The 20,712-nt window shown below is 44.6% G+C and overlaps 1 protein-coding gene across 2 annotated transcripts in view; it reads left to right on the top strand.

Annotated features, from left to right (window-relative positions):
* The window catches only part of LOC136645974 (cytochrome P450 2J2-like), a 249,571-nt gene extending 229,207 nt beyond the window's left edge, over positions 1–20,364 (top strand). For both annotated transcript variants that reach the window (XM_066622455.1, XM_066622456.1), the window contains 6 exons: positions 8,394–8,554; positions 13,996–14,172; positions 15,501–15,642; positions 17,357–17,544; positions 19,013–19,154; positions 20,141–20,364. In XM_066622455.1, the coding sequence (XP_066478552.1) occupies positions 8,394–8,554; positions 13,996–14,172; positions 15,501–15,642; positions 17,357–17,544; positions 19,013–19,154; positions 20,141–20,328 (998 nt within the window). In that variant the 3' untranslated portion in view covers positions 20,329–20,364. The remainder of the gene's footprint in view (positions 1–8,393; positions 8,555–13,995; positions 14,173–15,500; positions 15,643–17,356; positions 17,545–19,012; positions 19,155–20,140) is intronic.
* Positions 20,365–20,712: the final 348 nt, after the last annotated feature.

Below are 20,712 nucleotides of genomic sequence, written 5' to 3'. Positions count from 1 at the left end.
CCCTCAAAGAGTGAGTAAATTTCCAGCTTGATATCTTTGAAGAGGGAGCAGATTAGAAGGCAAAAGTTGCTTAAAGACTGAGGGAATTCTTTTTTGACGGAGAAAGAAGGAAGTGAAGAGGTCTTTGGTTCAGCGTTCCCTCAGAAACCCACTTCAAAGACGGCGTGATTTACAATTAGACTAAAAACAAGACTAATTAAGATAACAATAACTTCAGGGGGGAAAGAGTGACTTGCTGAGATATCCCAGCTGTCTCTCTATACTACAAGGAAGAATAATCTACAGACTGTAAGGGACATTTCAAACGCCTGATAAGGATATTATGGAGTAGAGAGACATCTAGTGGAGAAAAATCATAACTTGGATATTTTGTGTTTTTTTTTGTCTTTTTGTCTCCTTTAAGAAGATTCTGGAAGAAGGCAAGCTAAAAAGACTTTATATCTGTGTTGGTGATGAATAAGTGTTAATGCTGAGAGATTAATATTGCAAGCATTATTGAGATTTTGATTTATTGAATTGATATAGTAGTTATATATATATAAGATTGACAGATATTATTCTGTATGGGTATATTGTCTTGGATTCCCTGTTCATTTCATTTATCTTAATATACAATGGAATATTCAAGGAGACAGTCCATAAAAGCTCAGAAAGCTTCTCCAAATACCGGCTCTTCAATTCAGACAATGCTAACTCTTGAGAAAAGTACAGAAAGAAAGAAAGATGATCAAGCAGGAATTATTGATTTTCTCAGAGAGTTCTGGGAAGAGACAAGACAATTGAAAACCCAGATTTCAAATTTAGATAAAAACCTGACTGAGAAAGTAGATCAGTTATCAATTAAACTGAAAGAAATGGATGAGATGGCGAAGGAGACACGTAAAAAGGTCAATAGAAATCAGAAAGAGATTAACAGGATGAAAGAACAAGCAAAAAGAGACCAGGCAAAGATTGAACAGCTCACCCAACGTGTGGATGTTGCAGATCAAAGAAATCTAGCGCTTGAAAGAAATGTCATGCTGTTGGAGCTTGAATAGGCGAGGTATATGCTACGCATTCAGAATTATCCAGAAGAAAAACAAGAAAATATTAGATCAATGATGATTCATTGGCTGGGAGAACAAACTGAGTTGGAGACAGAACTTCTAGAAGGTGGATTGCATGCAGTGTATAGACTTAGATCCCCATACGCAAGAGCCCACAATTTCCCAAGAGAAATAATGTTGAAGTTCACACAGAAAAGGGTGAGAGATATGGTCCAGCAGGCACTGATGGAGAAAACACTAACGGCTGGGGGAAACCCTGTGAGAATTTTAAGGGAAATGCCATGGAGCATAAGACAAAAGAGACTCCAATATAGGACTCTCACATCATTTTTGAGAAGAGAGAATGTGAGATATAGATGGTTACTCCCAGAAGGCTTACTCTTTACATATCAACTGAAAAGATATAACATAACTTCAATAATGAAAATGAGAAACTTCTTGGAGACTTGGCAAAGAGATCAAGAGGAACAAGAACCACCAAAAGATGTAAGTAAAGATAACCATGATCGAGAGAAAAATAAAGCGACTCTAGAGGACAGAACATCCTTAGAGAAAGAATCAGAAGTAGGATTGGATCAAAGTTTAGAAGATGAAGAAGAAGAAGGGGAGGAAGAAGAAGAGGAAGAGGAGCAGGATGATGATTTTGAAAAGAAAGAAATTATTAAAACTAAACAACAAAGATGCCAACCAAGAAGAGAAGTGAAAATAAAAAAGAAAAATATAGAATGATGACATCAGATACGCAACTTGATATGTTATCCATAAATATTAATGGGTTAAACTCATCGCAAAAGAGAAAGAGGATTTTTCATCAGTTAGAAAAAGAGAATAAAGACTTGATTTGTTCGTTGGCAACCTTCAGTCTCGGAAGACTATGGTATCATCCATTCTCACAACATGACCGAGCCAACGCAGGCGTCTCTGTTTCAGCAGTGCATACATGCTAGGGATTCCAGCTCGTTCCAGGACTGTGTTGCTTGGAACTTTGTCCTGCCAGGTGATGCTGAGAATACGTCGGAGGCAGCGCATGTGGAAAGCATTCAGTTTCCTCTCCTATTGTGAGTGAAGAGTCCATGACTCGCTGCAGTACAGAAGTGTACTCAGGACGCAAGCTCTGTAGACCTGGATCTTGGTATGTTCCGTCAGCTTCTTGTTGGACCAGACTCTCTTTGTGAGTCTGAAAAACGTGGTAGCTGCTTTACCGATGCATTTGTTTAGCTTGATATCGAGAGAAAGAGTGTCGGAGATCGTTGAGCCAAGGTACACAAAGTCATGGACAACCTCCAGTTCATGCGCAGAGATTGTAATGCAGGGAGGTGAGTCCACATCCTGAACCATGACCTGTGTTTTCTTCAGGCTGATTGTCAGTCCAAAATCTTGGCAGGCCTTGCTAAAACGAATGAACGAATGAATGAAATGGCCAACGCCAATAGATGAATGAAAATGGCCAACGCCTGCTAGAGTTTTGCTGTCATCACGGTCTCTGTGTCTTCACGGTCTCTGTGTCTTCACGTTCTTCAACATGAAGCCCCAAAATAGAGTCTCTTGGAGACACCCAAGATCAAAGCACTGGCACCAGCTCGACCTGATTCTCTCCAGGTGCTCCAGCCTTCCCAGCATCAAGATCACACGCAGTTATCATGGTGCTGCCTGCAATACTGACCACTTCCTGGTGTGCAGCAGAGTGAAACTGCAAGCAAAGCGACTGTATCACATGAAAAAGGAAGGAAGACCTCGCATTGATAACAGCAAGATCTGGGATCAGAGGAAAGTGGAGGAATTTGCACGAGCACTTGAGGAATCTCTTCCAGGCCCGACTGATGCAAACGGAACATTTCAAGAATACCGTTTACAACACTGCCTTGTCCATATTTGGCACGAAGACCAACAAGACGGCAGACTGGTTTGAAGCCCACTCTGAGGAGCTGACACCAGTCATTGAGGAAAAGAGGAGAGCTCAAGCAGCATACAAGGCCTGTCCCAGTGAGTGCAACCTGCAGGTCCTCCGAGCTGCTCGCAGCAAAGTCCAGCAGGCTGCCAGGAGATGTGCTAACGACTTCTGGCTCCAGCTCTGTTCCGAGATACAGATAGCAGCTGACACGGGCAACATCAAGGGGATGTATGATGGTATCAAGCAGGCGCTAGGTCCAACACAGAAGAAAATTGCCCCTCTGAAGTCTGCAGCAGGCGAGGTCATCCAGGATCGGGCGCAGTAGATGGAACGCTGGGTGCAGTACTACTCTGAGCTATATTCCAGAGAAAATGTAGTCACCGAAGAAGCGCTGAACAACATTGAGTGCCTGCCTCTGTTGGAGGAGCTTGACAGTGAACCAACCCTAGAAGAACTTCATGTGGCCCTGGACTCCACGTGCCTTTGGCAAGGCACCAGGAAAAGACGGCATCCCTGCTGAAGTCCTAAAGTGCTGCAAAGAGATCATCGTCACCGAGCTGCATGAAATCCTCTGTCTTTGCTGGAGAGAAGGTGGAGTACCTCAAGACATGAGGGATGCAAACATCATCACGCTGTACAAGAACAAAGGCGACAGGGGTGACTGCAACAACTACCGCGGCATCTCTCTCCTTAGCGTAGTAGGAAAGCTGTTTGCCCAAGTTGCACTAAAGAAGCTCCAGGTACTTGCAGAGAGCGTCTATCCAGAATCACAGTGCGGATTCCGAGCCAACAGGTCCACCACTGATATGGTATTCTCCCTTAGACGACTGCAGGAGAAATGCAGGGAACAACGACAGCCACTCTTTATAGCCTTCATAGATCTCACAAAGGCTTTCGACCTGGTCAGCAGGGACGGCCTTTTCAAGATTCTCGCCAAGATTGGATGTCCACCCAGGCTCCTCAGCATCATCAGATCTTTCCACAAGGACATGAAAGGCACTGTTGTCTTCGATGGCTCCACATCAGACCCCTTTGACATCCGAAGCGGAGTGAAGCAGGGTTCTTGCGCCAACCTTGTTTGGGATTTTCTTCGCTGTCCTGCTGAAGCAGGCCTTTGGAACTGCAACAGAAAGCATCTATCTCCGGACCAGATCAGACGGAAAGCTCTTCAACCTCTCCAGACTGAGAGCAAAGTCCAAAGTTCAGCTGAAATGTCTGCGTGACTTCCTCTTTGCCGACGATGCAGCTGTCACTACCCACTCTGCCAAAGATCTCCAGCAGCTCATGGATCGTTTTAGCAAGGCCTGCCAAGATTTTGGACTGACGATCAGCCTTAAAGACTTGATAGCAATTCAAGGAACACATATATTGAAAAAAGATTGGAAATTTTGACAAAACAAAAAATTAGGCGAACTTTTTTATACGGCAGAAACAAAGAAGAAGAAAAAAGGCTTAGCCTTATATGTTAAACCTTGGTTGAGTCCAAAATTGATTCAAACAGATGAAGATGCCAGAATACTGATAGTAGAAATTACATATGCGGAAAAGAAATTATTAGTGGTAAATATATATGCTCCTAATGACTCACGTGAAAAATTCTTTTAAAAATTACATAGAAAATTGGCTCCCCTGAATGAATTTGACCTGATTCTGCTAGGTGATTTTCATTCAACGTTTGACATAAATTCAGATAGATCAGCTAAGAGGAAAAAGAAAGGAGGTAACCTACCTAAATCTTTCTTACAGTAGTTGGCAACCTTCAGTCTCGAAAGACTATGGTATCGCGCTCTGAAAAGTGGTTCTGGAACAGCGTCTAGTGTGGCTGAAAAGGCCGATTCGGGAGTGACAATCCCTTCCACACTGGAGCAAGTGCAGTCTGTCCCTGGCCTGTCTCCCTGGCTATGGGCCTTCCTTCTTTGCCTCTTAACCTCAGACTGTTGGCCAAGTGTCTCTTCAAACTGGGAAAGGCCATGTTGCACAGCCTGCCTCCAAGCGGGCCGCTCAGAGGCCAGGGTTTCCCACTTGTTGAGGTCCACTCCTAAGGCCTTCAGATCCCTCTTGCAGATGTCCTTGTATCGCAGCTGTGGTCTACCTGTAGGGCGCTTTCCTTGCACGAGTTCTCCATAGAGGAGATCCTTTGGGATCCGGCCATCATCCATTCTCACGACATGACCGAGCCAACGCAGGCGTCTCTGTTTCAGTAGTGCATACATGCTAGGGATTCCAGCACGTTCCAGGACTGTGTTGTTTGGAACTTTGTCCTGCCAGGTGATGCTGAGAATACGTTGGAGGCAGCGCATGTGGAAAGCATTCAGTTTCCTCTCCTGTTGTGAGTGAAGAGTCCATGACTCGCTGCAGTACAGAAGTGTACTCAGGACGCAAGCTCTGTAGACCTGGATCTTGGTATGTTCCGTCAGCTTCTTGTTGGACCAGACTCTCTTTGTGAGTCTGGAAAACGTGGTAGCTGCTTTACCGATGCGTTTGTTTAGCTTGGTATCGAGAGAAAGAGTGTCGGAGATCGTTGAGCCAAGGTACACAAAGTCATGGACAACCTCCAGTTCATGTGCAGAGATTGTAATGCAGGGAGGTGAGTCCACATCCTGAACCATGACCTGTGTTTTCTTCAGGCTGATTGTCAGTCCAAAATCTTGGCAGGCCTTGCTAAGATGATCCATGAGCTGTTGGAGATCTTTGACAGAGTGGGTAGTGATAGCTGCATCGTCGGCAAAGAGGAAGTCATGCAGACATTTCAGCTGGACTTTGGACTTTGCTCTCAGTCTGGAGAGGTTGAAGAGCTTTCCATCTGATCTGGTCCGGAGATAGATGCCTTCTGTTGTAGTTCCAAAGGCCTGCTTCAGCAGGACAGCGAAGCCCCAACATAGAGTCTCTTGGAGACACTCAAGATCAAAGCACTGGCACCAGCTCGTCCTGATCTTTCTTACAATTGGCAGAAGAATTTAACTTGATTGACACATGGAGAGCCCAGAACCCAGGAAAAAGACAATATACTTATTTTTCAACACAACATAAAGTATGGTCAAGAATAGATATGTGTCGAATTACAGCAACAACAGATATATTCGAAGCAGAAATATTACCAAACACCTTCACGGATCATAGTCCAATCAGTTTAAAATTCAATACATTTTGGAGGAAAGGGCTCTGGAGACTGAACATTACTGATATGAAAGATAAGGATTTTGTGAATTTAGCTAAAGAGGAAATGAGTTGGTTCTTTAAAATAAATAATCACCCAGAAATGAAACCACAAATCATTTGGGATACAAGTAAAGCGTATAAAGCGTATTTTAGAGGAATTATGATGAAATTTTCAGCAAGAAAAAAAAAGGAAGGATAACCACCTTATTAAAGAGCTAACCTTAAAATTGAAGAAGAAAGAGCAGCAGTTCCAAGATAATCCATCTAGAGAAGAATTAACTGCAAAGATGTTCTCTTTCCATGTGTTTTCATAACAGGGAAGAACCTGGGAGTCTGCTTCACTCCCTTTTGAACTTTATCTGATGCTTTGGCAATTTGCCCAGACATTCTTTTGTTAATTTACACTATAACTATTAACTATGAAAAATGCATATTAACATTGGCACTTCTTATGAAGCTTGGGTATGTTGCTTTTGATACAAATAACTTTCTCAGTGTTGTAACACTGTCCTTCTGAAAATACAATGTTTTAAAACTGTTTTTTCCTGATCCAAGGAAGCCCAAATGAATATTGTTTAGGAGCCAAAAGCCCTTTTCAATTCTCTGCTTAAAGCAACATAAAGTGGAGTTTTGTTTCTCTATTTAGAGACCATTAATTTGCTGAATCCAAACATGTGAGCATGCTAGCATAACAAAAACATAACATTTTCCTCTAATAAAATTGTTATTATTATTATTATTATTATTATTATTATTATTATTATTATTATTATTATTATTATTATTAACAGTATTTATATACCGCTTTTCAACTAAAAGTTCACAAAGCGGTTTACAGAGAAAAGTCAAATAACTAAATGGCTCCCTGTCCCAAAAGGGCTCACAATCTAAAAAGATGCAAATGAATGCCAGCAGACTGCCACTAGAACAGACAGTGCTGGGGTGAGGTGGGCCAGTTACTCTCCCCCTGCTGCTAAGCATATGAACTATAATGTGTGATAATGGCTTGTGGCTTCCAGGGCCTTGCCTCAACTATTCAACATTACTGAACATTTTATTCCTTGTAATAAATTGATGCTGATCAACTAATCTCTGCTCTGTGAGTTCTAACGTTGGATGTTTCTCCTTCCAGGTCTTATGCATTCTCTTCAAATAATCCCTTCTCACCGCATTCAATTTGTAGTAGCAGACCATAATTTCTAATTATTCTTATTATATCTCCCACACCAATTGCAGTGGCTTGCTAGCCCTATGTATTCCCCAAGAGGTTAAGTAATTCTGGGCACAATCCTAAAGGCACCTTATGCCGGCCCAAATCCCTTCACCTCCAGAGGTGGCACAGGTCCGAGGAGACCCAGAGGGTAAGGGGAAGAGCTTCCCCTTGCCCGTGGCTGAGCCGCTGCACCCAATGAACCTGCATTGGCTAGCCTGCTGGCTTGCCTGCTCCAGCGCAGTTTTGGATTGTGCCCACTGTTAATTAATTAAATTCACAGTAGGATACGAGGTGCCAAGTGGCAGCCTGCCTCAGCCGAAGCCAGCCTCTCCCATGACGTCCTTGCTCCAGGAACCATGAGGTGGCTGAGTGGAAAGCAGCACAGGCTGCTCCGCAATTGGGTCGGAGGCCTGTTTGCCTGCCTCCAATAATGGTCCAGTCCTTCACGTCTCCCTGCCAGGTGCTCTGCTGCTGCGTGAGGTGGCTGAGTGGAGATGGTCGCCAAGACCCGGTAAGGCCTCAGACGGCTTGCCCTTTGATGCTTTGCTCTCATTGCCACATGCCTGGCAAGGGATTGAGATCAGAGCTCCAACAGGGCTGCAGTCAAAGCAAACCCAGTCAAGTGCGTGCCATGGAGCTCCTGCCTGGACGGCATCCAGGAGCTGACTGAGCTTGCAGGGAGCCTCGCAGCTTGGCAAACACCTCAGTTCCTGACCCCAAAGCCCAGGCTGTCCAGTAGGGCAGAGAGCCTGTGCCTGGCTGCGCAGCACGTGGGTGGGAAAACTCGCTGTGTGAGCACGTGCAGCAGCATTCTTATGTGAAAATGTACATTTGCTCCATACTCTTAAAGTGCATATTTTGACTGCTTACCTTTCTACCATAGAGATATAAAGTCTATGATACATTTATAATATAATACATTTTATTTATATCCCTAAGATTCTAAAGACTCTGGCTGTGAACTTGGAGCCTCACAAGAACTGTTTCCAATTGGGCCCCAGAGCTCCTAAGGCCAGCTCTCTCTCTCTCTCTCTCTCTCTCTCTCTCTCTCTCTCTGTCTCACCATTAATAACTGTATTTGCAGGGCAGCCACTTGACCCCATGTTACCCATCACTAATTCAGCCTGCAATGTGATTTGTACTTTGGCTTTTGGTCATCGCTTTTCTCTTGAAGACAAAGAGTTCCTGAAGTTGATGGAAGCCCTTGAAAGTAGCACAAGATTTATAGGCAGCTTCTTTCACACAGTGAGTAGCTTTTTTCTTCTCAATTTTGTTTCCCAAATTGAGTCAGTCAATTTTGTTTCCCAAATGCCTTTTCTAACCATTTAAACAATTAAGCATACTACTAAAGAATGTATTCTTAGACTTTAACTGGAGTACACGTTTAACTGAATCGCAGATCAATGAGCGGAATCAGAGGTGTAGCTAAGGGGGTGCAGGGAGTAGCAATAGCACTGGGCAACAAGCTTTAGGGGGGGGCAACAAGCTGAACTTGTTACTACCAGTCAAAATTGTGAAAATCTTGGTATGTACAAATAATACCATCATGTTATATATCATTGGAAAGGTACATTCAGGAAAGGTATCATACATTATGATACAGAATGGAACCAATAAGGTGCTAATATGAGTCAGCTCTCATTCCTTATTTATTTATTTATTTATTTATTTATTTATTTAATTAACACACACAAACATACAAATATATAACATACATTTAGGAGTGCTAAATACCATATACCATTACTAATTAATCATACTATATCTCCTAATCTACTTATACATATATTTCTACTTTTTATTGATTTATCCATTTATTCATATAATATACAATAAATTTTCCCTAATGCCCTATACTATATTTTCTAAATATTCACTTTCTACCAAGCGTAAACTAACTTCAATTGCTCATTAATATTAAAACAAAATAATCTACCGTATTTTTCGCTCCATAAGATGCACTTTCCCCACCCCAAAAAAGTGGGGGGGGGAAGTGTGTGCGTCTTATGGAGCGAATACTGCAAAAAAAAAAAACAACTCCGCCCCCAGCCCTGCCCGCTCTGCTCTGCTCGCCTTCCCAGGAAAGCGTGGGTGGGGTGGCAGTCTTGCTGAGCAAGCCCCTAGAGCAGGGGTGCTCATTATGTCGATTGAGAGCTACCAGTCGATCTCCAGGCGAAATGAGTCAATTGTAGGCTTCTCTCCCGTCCAAGCATCCCTAGGAGTGAGCCCCTGGCAGGCTTGTGAGCCCAGGGAGGGAGCCTAGGGAGTGAGTCCAGGGAGCCCAGGGAGTGAGCACCTGACGGTTCTGTGTGGTTCTGTGTGCAAGGGGTTTTGCACTGGTCTTGCTGTGATGTCTATACAGAGATCTTACCTCCCCCACACCTTTCCCCTGCTTTTGCACTGGTCTGTATGGAGATCTGCCCCCGCCCACTTCCATCTGTTGGTTCTGTGTGCAAGGGGTTTTGCACTGGACTTGCTGTGATGTCTATACAGAGATCTTCCCTCCCCCACATCTTTCCCCTGCTTTTGCACTGGTCTGTATGGAGATCTGCCCCCCCCCCACTTCCATCTGTTGGTTCTGTGTGCAAGGGGTTTTGCACTGGACTTGCTGTGATGTCTATACAGAGATCTTACCTCCCCCACACCTTTCCCCTGCTTTTGCACTGGTCTGTATGGAGATCTGCCCCCGCCCACTTCCATCTGTTGGTTCTGTGTGCAAGGGGTTTTGCACTGGACTTGCTGTGATGTCTATACAGAGATCTTCCCTCCCCCACACCTTTCCCCTGCTTTTGCACTGGTCTGTATGGAGATCTGCCCCCCCACTTCCATCTGTTGGTTCTGTGTGCAAGGGGTTTTGCACTGGTCTTGCTGTGATGTCTATACAGAGATCTTCCCTTCCCCACACCTTTCCCCTGTTTTTGCACTGGTCTGTATAGAGATCTGCTTCCCCCTCCTCTTCTATTGGAATCCAGGAAGATCTGGTGAGGAGGTAGATGTGGTGTCAGCAGTGGCCCCTTTAAGGGTAAGGCCTGGGCATCCAGCAGAGTGTGCTGCACAGCTGCAGCCACTGGAAGGCAATAGGGCCCTCAGGGATATAAGGAGTACCAGAGGCAGAAAGGGTTTGTGGGTTTTGAAGGAGTGCAGGTTGGAGGGGGACTGACTGACTGACTGACTGACTGACTGACTGACTGACTGACTGACTGACTGACTGACTGACTGACTGGGTTTATTGAATTTGGAATCTGACTGTGGATTGTGACTGGACTTGGATACCCTGATAGATTTGACTGACCTACCTGGAACCTGACCTTGGACTGTAATTTGGCTTATTGGCTCTGGACTCTAATTTGGTAACTCTGATTGATGGGACTGATTTACTTGGCATCTGTGGACTGGAACTGGACTCACTTTTGCTTGCTGCACTGGTGAGTTGCACAAGGGGGACTGATCAGCCTTAAGCGGACACAAGGCCCAGTGGTTTGGAATTTGGCAGAACATCATTGTAGCAGAAAGATAATGTGATCCCCTATTTGTGTGCACCTGCTTTTGTGAGCTTCATAAATTCTGACTCTAGCGATGATGAGTTCTTGGGGTTTCCAGAAAACTAGAGTACTCAAACCTTTAAGTCTCTCCATTTGTTAATGACAGTGATAATGGTTCTTAATGCCACTGTTGACTGCTGTTCACTTTACATGGTTCGAATGTTATTCTGTTATAGTTTATTAAATATTTTATTAACTATTTGGTTCAGAATATTTTTTTCCTTGTTTTCCTCCTCTAAAAACTAGGTGCATCTTATGGTCAGGTGCATCTTATGGAGCGAAAAATATGGTAATTACCAAAATTATCACCTCAGCTATTTCAACTCCAATCTAATTACACTTTTTTTCTTTGACATAATAACCACATATAAAACAATTCTTCCACATGTTTACATTTCCAGCTATATTTTTAATACATTCTAATTCATATTTATCAATTTCATACGTATTCTTTTTTAAAAATAAATAAATAAATTTGGACCATTGTTATTAGCTGAATAAATCCTCCAATTTTCTTTAACCCTCAGATTAACCCTCAGGGTTCTTTTTCTTACTTACTTTCCATTTTTTCTCCTGTAATATCTTTAATAATTTATCTCTATAACAGAATCTGATAGATGCACACTTTCTTATATAGGGTGTGTTCATTCTTCCAGTTAAATGGGATATATTTTCTCCTTCTTATTCCAACAAATTTTGTGATTTGTGCACTCCTGTTACTCTGTCCATCTTATCTTTCTTGATCTCCATCAGCGCCTCTTCTTCGTTCTGTTGATCATCCTGTTGATTTTCCTCCTTGTCCGCTTTTTCACTCCCTTGTTTATCTTCTGCTTGTTTCTTCACATCTTCCAATTGTTCCTTACAGACACCTAACTGTTGGGAAAGAGTCTCCATACTGGCTTGAATCTGTGAGGACCAATTCAGCTGTTGTCGCTCCATAATAATAATAATAATAATAATAGTACAGGTATTTCTATACCACCTTTCTTGGTCCTCAGATTTCTCCTTAGACTTTATTCAAGGCGGTTTACATAGGTAGGCAAATTTAAATCCCCTTAGGGATTTTTACAATTGAAAGAAGGTTTCTATCTTTCAAGAAACCACCACATTCAGGTGTTTCTTTCTTGATCTGGTCGCACATTCTGGCCTCCATCCTCCCATGCTCAGAGCCGATGAAATAGCTCGGCTCAGCTTGTCAGCTGCTTCAAGGTTGCCAGTGGACTCGAACTGGCGACCTTGTGGATGTTATCTTCAGGCAAATGGAGGCTGTACCCTCTAGACCAGACCTCCTGCCCATAACAAGCAATCTCTCCGTATTAATCAAGATTTTCTGTATCCACATTTCTGGAACAGAGTCCTCTTTGCAATTTCTCTCTAGTCCACTAGATGTCCACAACATATTATTCTCCTCACTTCCACCACATCATTACTGCTGTGTCATCCGCATTCCTTACATACCTCTTGCAAATAACAGTCCAGTGTGGTTAACAGAGAGAAAAACAAAACGAAAGAAAACAGTCTTACCGTCTCTGGTGCAGAGAAGACAAAGCTCATTCAAATCTAATGAGAATTATATTATATCCAATTATATCCAATTCATCCAATTATATCCAATTATATCCAATTCACTAATGAGGCTATACTGTGTCTCCGAAACTAGATGTGATAGGGCAAAACGGATGCCATTTTTGGAATCGGCACCCCAAATTCATATCAAACCACCATAAAGTATGGGAAAATCTTTTCTGACCCTCAATTTTGTAGGCCTGTGTAATGGAAATGTCAATGGGAGGAGGTGATCAGGATTAGAACTGCAGTGGGGGCAGAGTAAAAAAAATCCCTTTCCTCCACCCCAGTTCTGTTGCATTTCATTTTCGTGGGGTGTGCAGTTTTGAAAAAGAAAAAGACAAGGGGATTTCATGCATTCAGAATAGTGTCTAGTTTGACACAGAGAGACTGGATGGGGAGTGACTCTGTGTGTGTGTGTGTGTGAGAGAGAGAGAGCGAGAGAGTGAGAGAGCTGATAGTCAGTGGCTGATCAAAGTGATCTTTGGGTTTAATGCTGTTTCTCTGAGGACCAGATGTCATCTGTTGCTGACTTGTAGGAGTGTTGTGTGTGGCTTACTTCCACCTAATGATCAATGGTAAATAAACCAGATATTACAAAAACTCTATCCACCTCCAGTGATCTCTCCTCTAAAACAGGGTTCCCAACCTTTTGGATACCGTGGACCATTAAGGCAAAAATTAGAATTGCTGTTGACCTTGTATAGTGGCGCTGCATAGCCCTGTGTGGAACAGCAGCAAGCTCTGTAACCGGATGAACCTGGAAGAGCTGCCCAGCAGCTGAAGGAGTGCGTGCCTCTCGTTTCTCTCAGGGAGCTGATGAGGAGGTATGAGTTCTGCAGTTGCAGGCCAGCTCTTCCACGGTGCGTTGACTAAGGCATCTGGGCTGCACAAGATTGCACTGGAGCTTGCTCAATAGCAAGGCAGAATTGGAAATGATTGGCAAACAGGTGTGGCCCAATCACTTTTAGTATGCATGAGACCTTGCAGGCCACATTTCAAATTCTCTTAGACCGTGTGCTGGGAACCAATGCGCTAAAACAGAGGTCTCCAAAACCCGGCCTTGGGGACAGATGTGGCCTGCAGCGAGCCTCTTTCTGGCCCACAGCCTGCCTCATGTCCCCTGAAAGCCCCTGAACATGACTGGAACTATGCTCTGGTTGCATCTGGAGGGTGTTCTAAGGGCCAGAGAGGTTGAATGAATGAGCCCATTCATTCATCTATTCACACACCTAAGTTCCATCTTTAATTTATTTACATAAATTTTATATTTAAATTTTTTTCCGGTCCCCAAAACCATACCAGACATTTGATGTGGCCCTCTGGCCAAAACTCTAAAAAAAGGCATATTCGGGTATCGTGTCCCCCTGGAACTTCTCATCATTCATGGAGGTGGGGAACACTTGTCACAAGATGCTGTTTCTCAAATGTTGTCTGAACCATGATGTTGAAGTTGTAACTATTGGGTGGGCATATGAAACAATGCTGTAGTAACTATTGGGGGGTTGTTAGCTTATGAACCCATGTTGCTGAGCTTCCTCATGATGGTAACAGAATGTGCTTTCATCTTTCCCATAGCTGTATGAAATATTCCCGTTTGTCATGAAACATCTCCCAGGGCCTCACCAAAAGACATTGCTCTCAGTTGAGATGATACGTTCATTTGTGAGGAAGGAGGTAGAAAGGCACAAGGAGCATCACTCTCTGCATGAACCTCGAGATTTCATTGATTTCTATCTCCTTCAGATGGAGAAAGTGAGTACCTGCTTTGTATGTGCTGGAGCACTGCCTGGGGGCAACGGGGATCTGGATGGGGGCTAACAAACTGAAATGAAATTCATGCAAGATGGAAATCCTCCTGGTTGGGATATCCATGATGCGGGTGCTGGACTACAGATGCGCAGCTTGGGAGTTCTCCTGCATTCACAGCTGCCCCTGGATGTCCAGGTGTCAGCTATAGAGTGTCTTTGCTGAGCTTCAGCTGGTGTGCAAGCTGTGGCCCTACCTGCATCAGACAAGGTGGACCATGTCATGGGATATCAAGATTAGACTATTGTGATGCAGTCTGCATGGGGCAGCCCTTGAAGATGGTTCAGAAGTTGCAACTAGCATAGAATGTGGAGCCTTGTGTGGTTGCTGCAGGTCTGTTGTGGCACCTCTTATAGACTTCCCTCCACTTTGGGTTAAGAACAAGACCCTCTTCAAAAGCTTTCGGGCAAGGCCTAATTATTGTTATTATTGTTGTTGTTATTGTTGTTGTTGTTGTTGTTGTTATTATTATTATTATTATTATTATTATTATTATTATTATTATTATTATTATTATTATTATTATTATTATTATTATTAACAATAATAATACAATACAACAACAACAACAGTATTTATATACCAGTTTTCAAAGAAAAGTTCACAAAGCGGTTTACAGAAAAAAATCAAATAACTAATGGCTCCCTGTTCCAAAAGGGCTCACAATCTAAAGATGCGAAAGAACAAAGACTTTCCTTTTCCAAAAAGTAAAAAAAAAACCTTCTGCCCTCATGAAGTCAGTAGTTGCACTAAGTATTTGTTGAAGGTTATATCGTTGTTGCTATTTTGCCACTAGTTGGTTTTAATATAGTGTGTGTGGATGGTGTGTCCCTGTATATTTTACAGTTTTTCAGTATGTATTTTAATATTATTGTAAGCTGCCTTAGGTCCCCTTTGGGGGAAAAAAGTGGGATATAAATCAAATAAATTTGTGAATACTGCACATCTGATGAGCCATATGTCCTGCTCTGATGGAACACCGATATTTGGAGATGTCGTCAACAGACTTTTACAGGCCTCAGGGCACAATCCTAACCCCTTATGTCAGTGCTGGAAAGCACTGCACTTTGAGGCAATGCACTTTGAGGGAAGGGAACAAACATTCCCTTACTTTGAGGAATCCTCTGTGCGTGACACCCAACTGCAGGATGTAGCATATGTTCCATTGGCACCGCTATGCCAGTGCTAGAAAGTACTGACAAAGGGTTAGGATTGCGCCCTCAGTTGCCTAATATTGGCATTTTGTCCTTCCTCTCCTAATTTGTCAATTACAGAACAAGGATGTCCCTGACTCCACCTTTGATGATGAGAATCTGTCCCAGGCTATTTTTGACCTCTTTCTTGCGGGGACAGACACCACTTCTGGTACTCTGCAATGGGCGCTGCTTCTCATGGCATCTCACCCTGATATCCAAGGTGAGAGACCCCATTCTGCAATGGGACAGTCCCTGCTTTTGGCTGGGGAGGGGTGGCCAGGCCACTGTTTTTGTGGCAGGGACTCCTTGGGCAATGCTGAGGATTCCATACTAGCAGGGTCCAGGTGACGGGTGTCCAAAGTCACTGCATGGTGGCCTGGGCTCCCTTCCATCTCTTCCTTACCTGTGTGGAGTTTGTTGCCTGCTCTCCCTTCTGGGGGTGGTGGGTGGAGTGCCCATTGAGAAGTTTGAGGGTGGGGTTCTCCTGGCGTCGGGTCCCCAGAAATGAAAGTGTTGATGAAGTTGGCAAAGTGTCCACAAAGTGTCTCGCCAGGACTGTTGTGAGGACAGCAGGCTGTTTATGCAAAGTGCTTCTTTTGCGCATGAAGGGCCTCAGTGGCCCAGGGAGTGAAGCACCTGGTTCCGCCTGCCAGACGCCCTGGCATCCGCTGGGAAAGGTTCCTTTCTGAAAACCCAGAGAGCCACTGCCAGGCAGTGTAGACCAGGAGTTCTCAAACTGGTGGGTCACGACCTACCAGCCCGAAAAGCCCTGCCTCTGTCCCCTTAAGTGGTGGGGGTGGTTGCAGTGTTATGGTGAAGCTGCAGTCAGAGTGATCATGCCACTGCTGGGGACACAGAGGCCTTTTTTTTTTACTTACCCCTGTCTGCAGCAGCCTCCTTAGAGTGTGGGGAACCCTGCAGAGCCTCCTGAAGACTCTCCACACCTCAAAATGTTTTAACGTTTAAAAGAGTGATCACAACCCACTTGAAAGTGGGTCATGATCACATTTTCAAAAGGCTTTCAAATGGCTCTGCAGGGCTGCCTGCACTCACAGGACTGTGTCTCTGGTGGTGCTGCAATTGTTCCAGTTGCACCGTTGCTACTCCCCGCCCGCCCCCACCAAAATGTACCTCAGTTCTGAAACTCCCTGTGAGTTTGAAAACCACTGGTGTAGACAATAATGTGCTAGAGACACCAATGATTTGTCTGGTTCCATCTCAGGCAACTCCATCTGTTCGCCTCATGTCAGTTTATGCTGCCTTTCCTTTGCTGTTACGGCCCAATCCTATCAAACTGGAACAGTGGCTGGTGCAGGCTGCTCCTCAGTACCTCCTCAGCTCCTCAGCAGAACAGTTTGCAGCAGGCCAAGCAGCCAGCTTCCCTGTGTGCACGGGGGGTCTGCCAGAGCTAGTTACCCTGGTGCAGGAGGTGGAATAGGGTGGAACAGGGTGGGGGAAGGTGGAACAGAGAGGAGATGGGACTGACTGCGCCAGGAGGGGTGGGTTCCGTGGTGGCAGTGCCCACCCAGTCTAAGCCAGCTTCCCAGACCTGATTCATCTACATAGGTCAATGTCTGCACAGGATATCGCTGGTAAACTTAAGAGTTGACACATAGCAGCTGCTGGGGCTCCCTCTGGGGCAAGGGAACAAATATGCCCCCACCCTGAGGATACCTCCAGCAGCCAAAAATCCCCCTGGGATGCAACTGCATCACCACATGGGGGGTTGGGTAGGATTGGGAGTTGGGTAGGATGAAGGAGGAAAGATGTCAGGACTCTCCAGACTGCATCTAGTTCAAGAGCTATTCAGGTTTCTTTAATTGCACTAAATGGAATATTTTAATATGGAATAAACGTCCCTCAATAACTGCCTAACTTTTTTGAGATGAAGGTGGTGTCCAAACTAAAACTTCCCTTCCCACCCTTTTCCTTAGATAAGGTCCACAAGGAGATAGAAGACGTTTTTGGTTCCTCTCAAATAATCCACTATCAAGATCGGAAGAAACTGCCCTACACCACTGCTGTGATTCACGAGGTCATGCGTTCCAAATATGTTGTGTTATTTGGGCTCCCCAGACGGACTACAGAGGATGTGAACATGCTTGGATATTTCATTCCCAAGGTACAGACTGGTGTGGCTTCACTTCTGTATCTCAAGAGCAATAAACATCACAGGGTAAAATTCAAGAGATGCGGACAGGAGCTTCCTGTGCAATCTCCTGGAGGGCAGGAAGCTCCCATTTCTTTTCTCCCAAAGGCACTGCACTGTACAGGGCTTCCCATATCCTCCCTCTTGTTGCCTGCACTATCTATTTATTTAAAGCAGTGGTTCTGACACATTTAACACTGGAACTCACTTTTTAGAATGAGAATCTCTTAGGACCTACCAGAAGTGGTCATGACTGGAAATGACATCATCAAATGAGAAAATTTTCAACAATCTCAGGCTGCAATCCTACCCACACTTACTCAGGAGTAAGCCCCATTTACTATCATTGTTAGAAAGACTATACATAGTAGCCTGTTAAAAGTACAGATCTGTAACATTTCCCCAAATGCAGTCACATACCATGGTACATGATAGCATCAATATTGGAATGAATGGGGACTCACCTGAAATTGGCTCAGGACCCACCTAGTGGGTCCTATCCCACAGTTTGAGAAACACTGATTTAAAGGATTTCTATACCGCTTTTCCAGTGCTCAAAGTAGTTCACAATGTAAATATAATAAAATAATAAAACTTTTAAATAAATAATTGAAAACAATTGAAAAGTAATTGAAACAATACAGTTGCATTAAAAATGTAAAAACAACAACAGAAAAGCATAAAAAGCAGCAACAAAAGACATGTGAGTATTAGTTAAAATGGGGGTCCCTAAAAGTTCCCTCCCTCCTGTTCCATGCCAAGTGGAGTAGAGATGTTTTAAAACATTTTCTATAATTTTTTTCTTCAAATCCAAGCTCCAATAACACAGGCCAACACACATTTTGCTTCCTTAAACGTTACACCAATTCCTGGGTATATTTGGGGTGCTGATTCAAAAAATGGCATCTGCTTTGCCTTATCACGTCTAGTTTTGGAGACACGGCATAGCCTCTTTAGTGAATGGTTCAAGCAGCTTCCTCATGAGGAAGCCTACACCATGGCCGGTGTCCTCAAACTGGCGACCTTTTGATGTTATCTTCAGGCTAACGGAGGCTCTACCCTCTAGACCAGACCTCCTGCCCCATTCATATCAATTCATATCAAACCACCATAAAGTTTGGGAAAACATTTCTGACCCTCAGTTTTGTAGGCCTGTGTAATAAGGCAAGCGAAACACTTCCCAGGCACTGAATTTTTCTTTCCTGGGATCATAAATGGGCACACGATTAGTTTTTCCACATAGCTGACAGCTTACCCTCCTCCGCGATTCAGTCTTTTCCACCTGCTTCAATCCACATATGCTAGTGAGTCACATGATAATGTGTGTGTTTGGAAGCAGGCTTGAATACCTCTGACAAGATGATTACCACCAAGGGTGGCAGCAGCTGTCCACCCAGGGAGCTCAGGATTGGGCTCTGAGTCAGCTGTTTCTTCCTTGCAGGGGACCCTTGTTGTTCCAGACTTCCGCTCTGTTCTTCTTGATCCCAAGGAATGGGAGACACCTGACGAGTTCAACCCACATCATTTTTTGGACAAAGATGGACATTTTGTGGAAAAAGATGCATTTCTGCCATTTGGTGCAGGTAACCAAAGAAGGCCAAGCTGCCTTGTGATTGAAAGTCAAATTTTTCAAGTTGTTTCAGGGAAAATAATTAATCCACTTAGGGCCTGATCCTATTGGATGGAGCGCCAGCGCCACTGGCGCAGCTGTCACGAAAAGTGCCATGAGGCACTTTTGCACCAGCGGTATTGGCACACCAACATCACTGAGCCCAGAGTCAGACGGCACAGGGTCGCAGTGCTGGAGGATGAATACCGAGGGCTCCCAGCTGTATGTTCTACCACCAGCTGGCCACATGGCCTTTCAAAGCGATGGAGCAGAACTGAGTAGGGAGAGGGTGGGGAAACAATCATGCGGAGCCAAAACCACAGGTGCCAACAATGGCTGCCACAGCATCCTAACTGCTATCCCAGCAGCGCTGGTGGCTCCTCGAGGGAAGGGGATGAAAGTCCCCTTCCCCTGGATAAGACACGTAGGCTCACAATGGGGCTACTTGTTTCTATGGCAACCCACAGTAGAATCAAGAGCCTCTGGCAGGCCAGCAACCCAATATGGAGGCTCAGGATCCAGCGGAGTGGAGCTCTTCAAGTTCTGCTTCCGTCCCGTCCTGCTCCCTCCTCCTGGCATGTCTCCTCCCTGCCCTCTCCTCACCCTCCACCTGCCTCCCTCCTCCTCAAAATGCCACCTCCCCATTTCCCCCCATGCCCACACCTACCTCTTGCCACCCGGCAGTCCATGATCCACCAGTGCTAGAGGCAGTGTGCACTGGTTAGGACTGGGCCCTGAGACCCCGATCCTACCCCCCCCCCACCATTCTGCTGCACTACGAAGGCAAACATTTCATTATACTGCAAGGTGGGGCAGTAACACCTGCAAGAGGTAAGGAAGGTATAAGGGAAGGTGTTTTGTGACAGTGGGATGTTCATCCTGCTGTTGCAAATGGGGCATAGGATTGAGCCGTAATTGGAATAGCTAGTACTCAAAAGCCTTCTCTTGTTTCCTTCTCAGGGCTGCGTGCATGTGTAGGGGAGCAGCTGGCATGGATTGAGATCTTCATCTTCTTCACCAGCCTCCTGAGATCATTCACCTTCCGGCCACCCGAAGGAGTGAAAGAACTCAACCAAGAACCTGTAGTAGGGTTGACAACACATCCGCATCCTTACAAGCTCTGTGCTATTCCCACCTCCGTTCCTTAAAACTATGAAAATATAGTCACTCATTTGCTACTTTAATTTCTCTTTTACATTCTGCCTTAACCTGTTCCATTGACCCTGTGCTAGAACTTCTGCACTCCAGCAGAACTTGAAGCTGAGCTGTGATGTTATCCGTTGCCACATCTCTCCCTGTCAAAGCAAACTCAGCTCTTGTGTGCCTATTGGACTGCTTAAAACAAAACACTAAGGGCCTAATCCTATCCAACTTTCCAGTGCCGGTGCAGCCAGAATGCAGCCTTGAGGAAAGGGAACAAATATTCCCTTACCTGGAGGAGGCCTCCATGATTGGCCCCCTCCTCCGCAGGATGCAGCACATGCTCCATTGGCATGGCAGCAGCTGTGCTGGAAAATTGGATAGGATTTGGT

The sequence above is a fragment of the Tiliqua scincoides genome, chromosome 3 (genome assembly GCF_035046505.1).
Source record: "Tiliqua scincoides isolate rTilSci1 chromosome 3, rTilSci1.hap2, whole genome shotgun sequence".
In the NCBI taxonomy this organism is placed as follows: domain Eukaryota; kingdom Metazoa; phylum Chordata; class Lepidosauria; order Squamata; family Scincidae; genus Tiliqua; species Tiliqua scincoides.
Note: the sequence above shows the minus strand (reverse complement) of the source record. Positions and strands in the feature narration are given on the sequence as shown.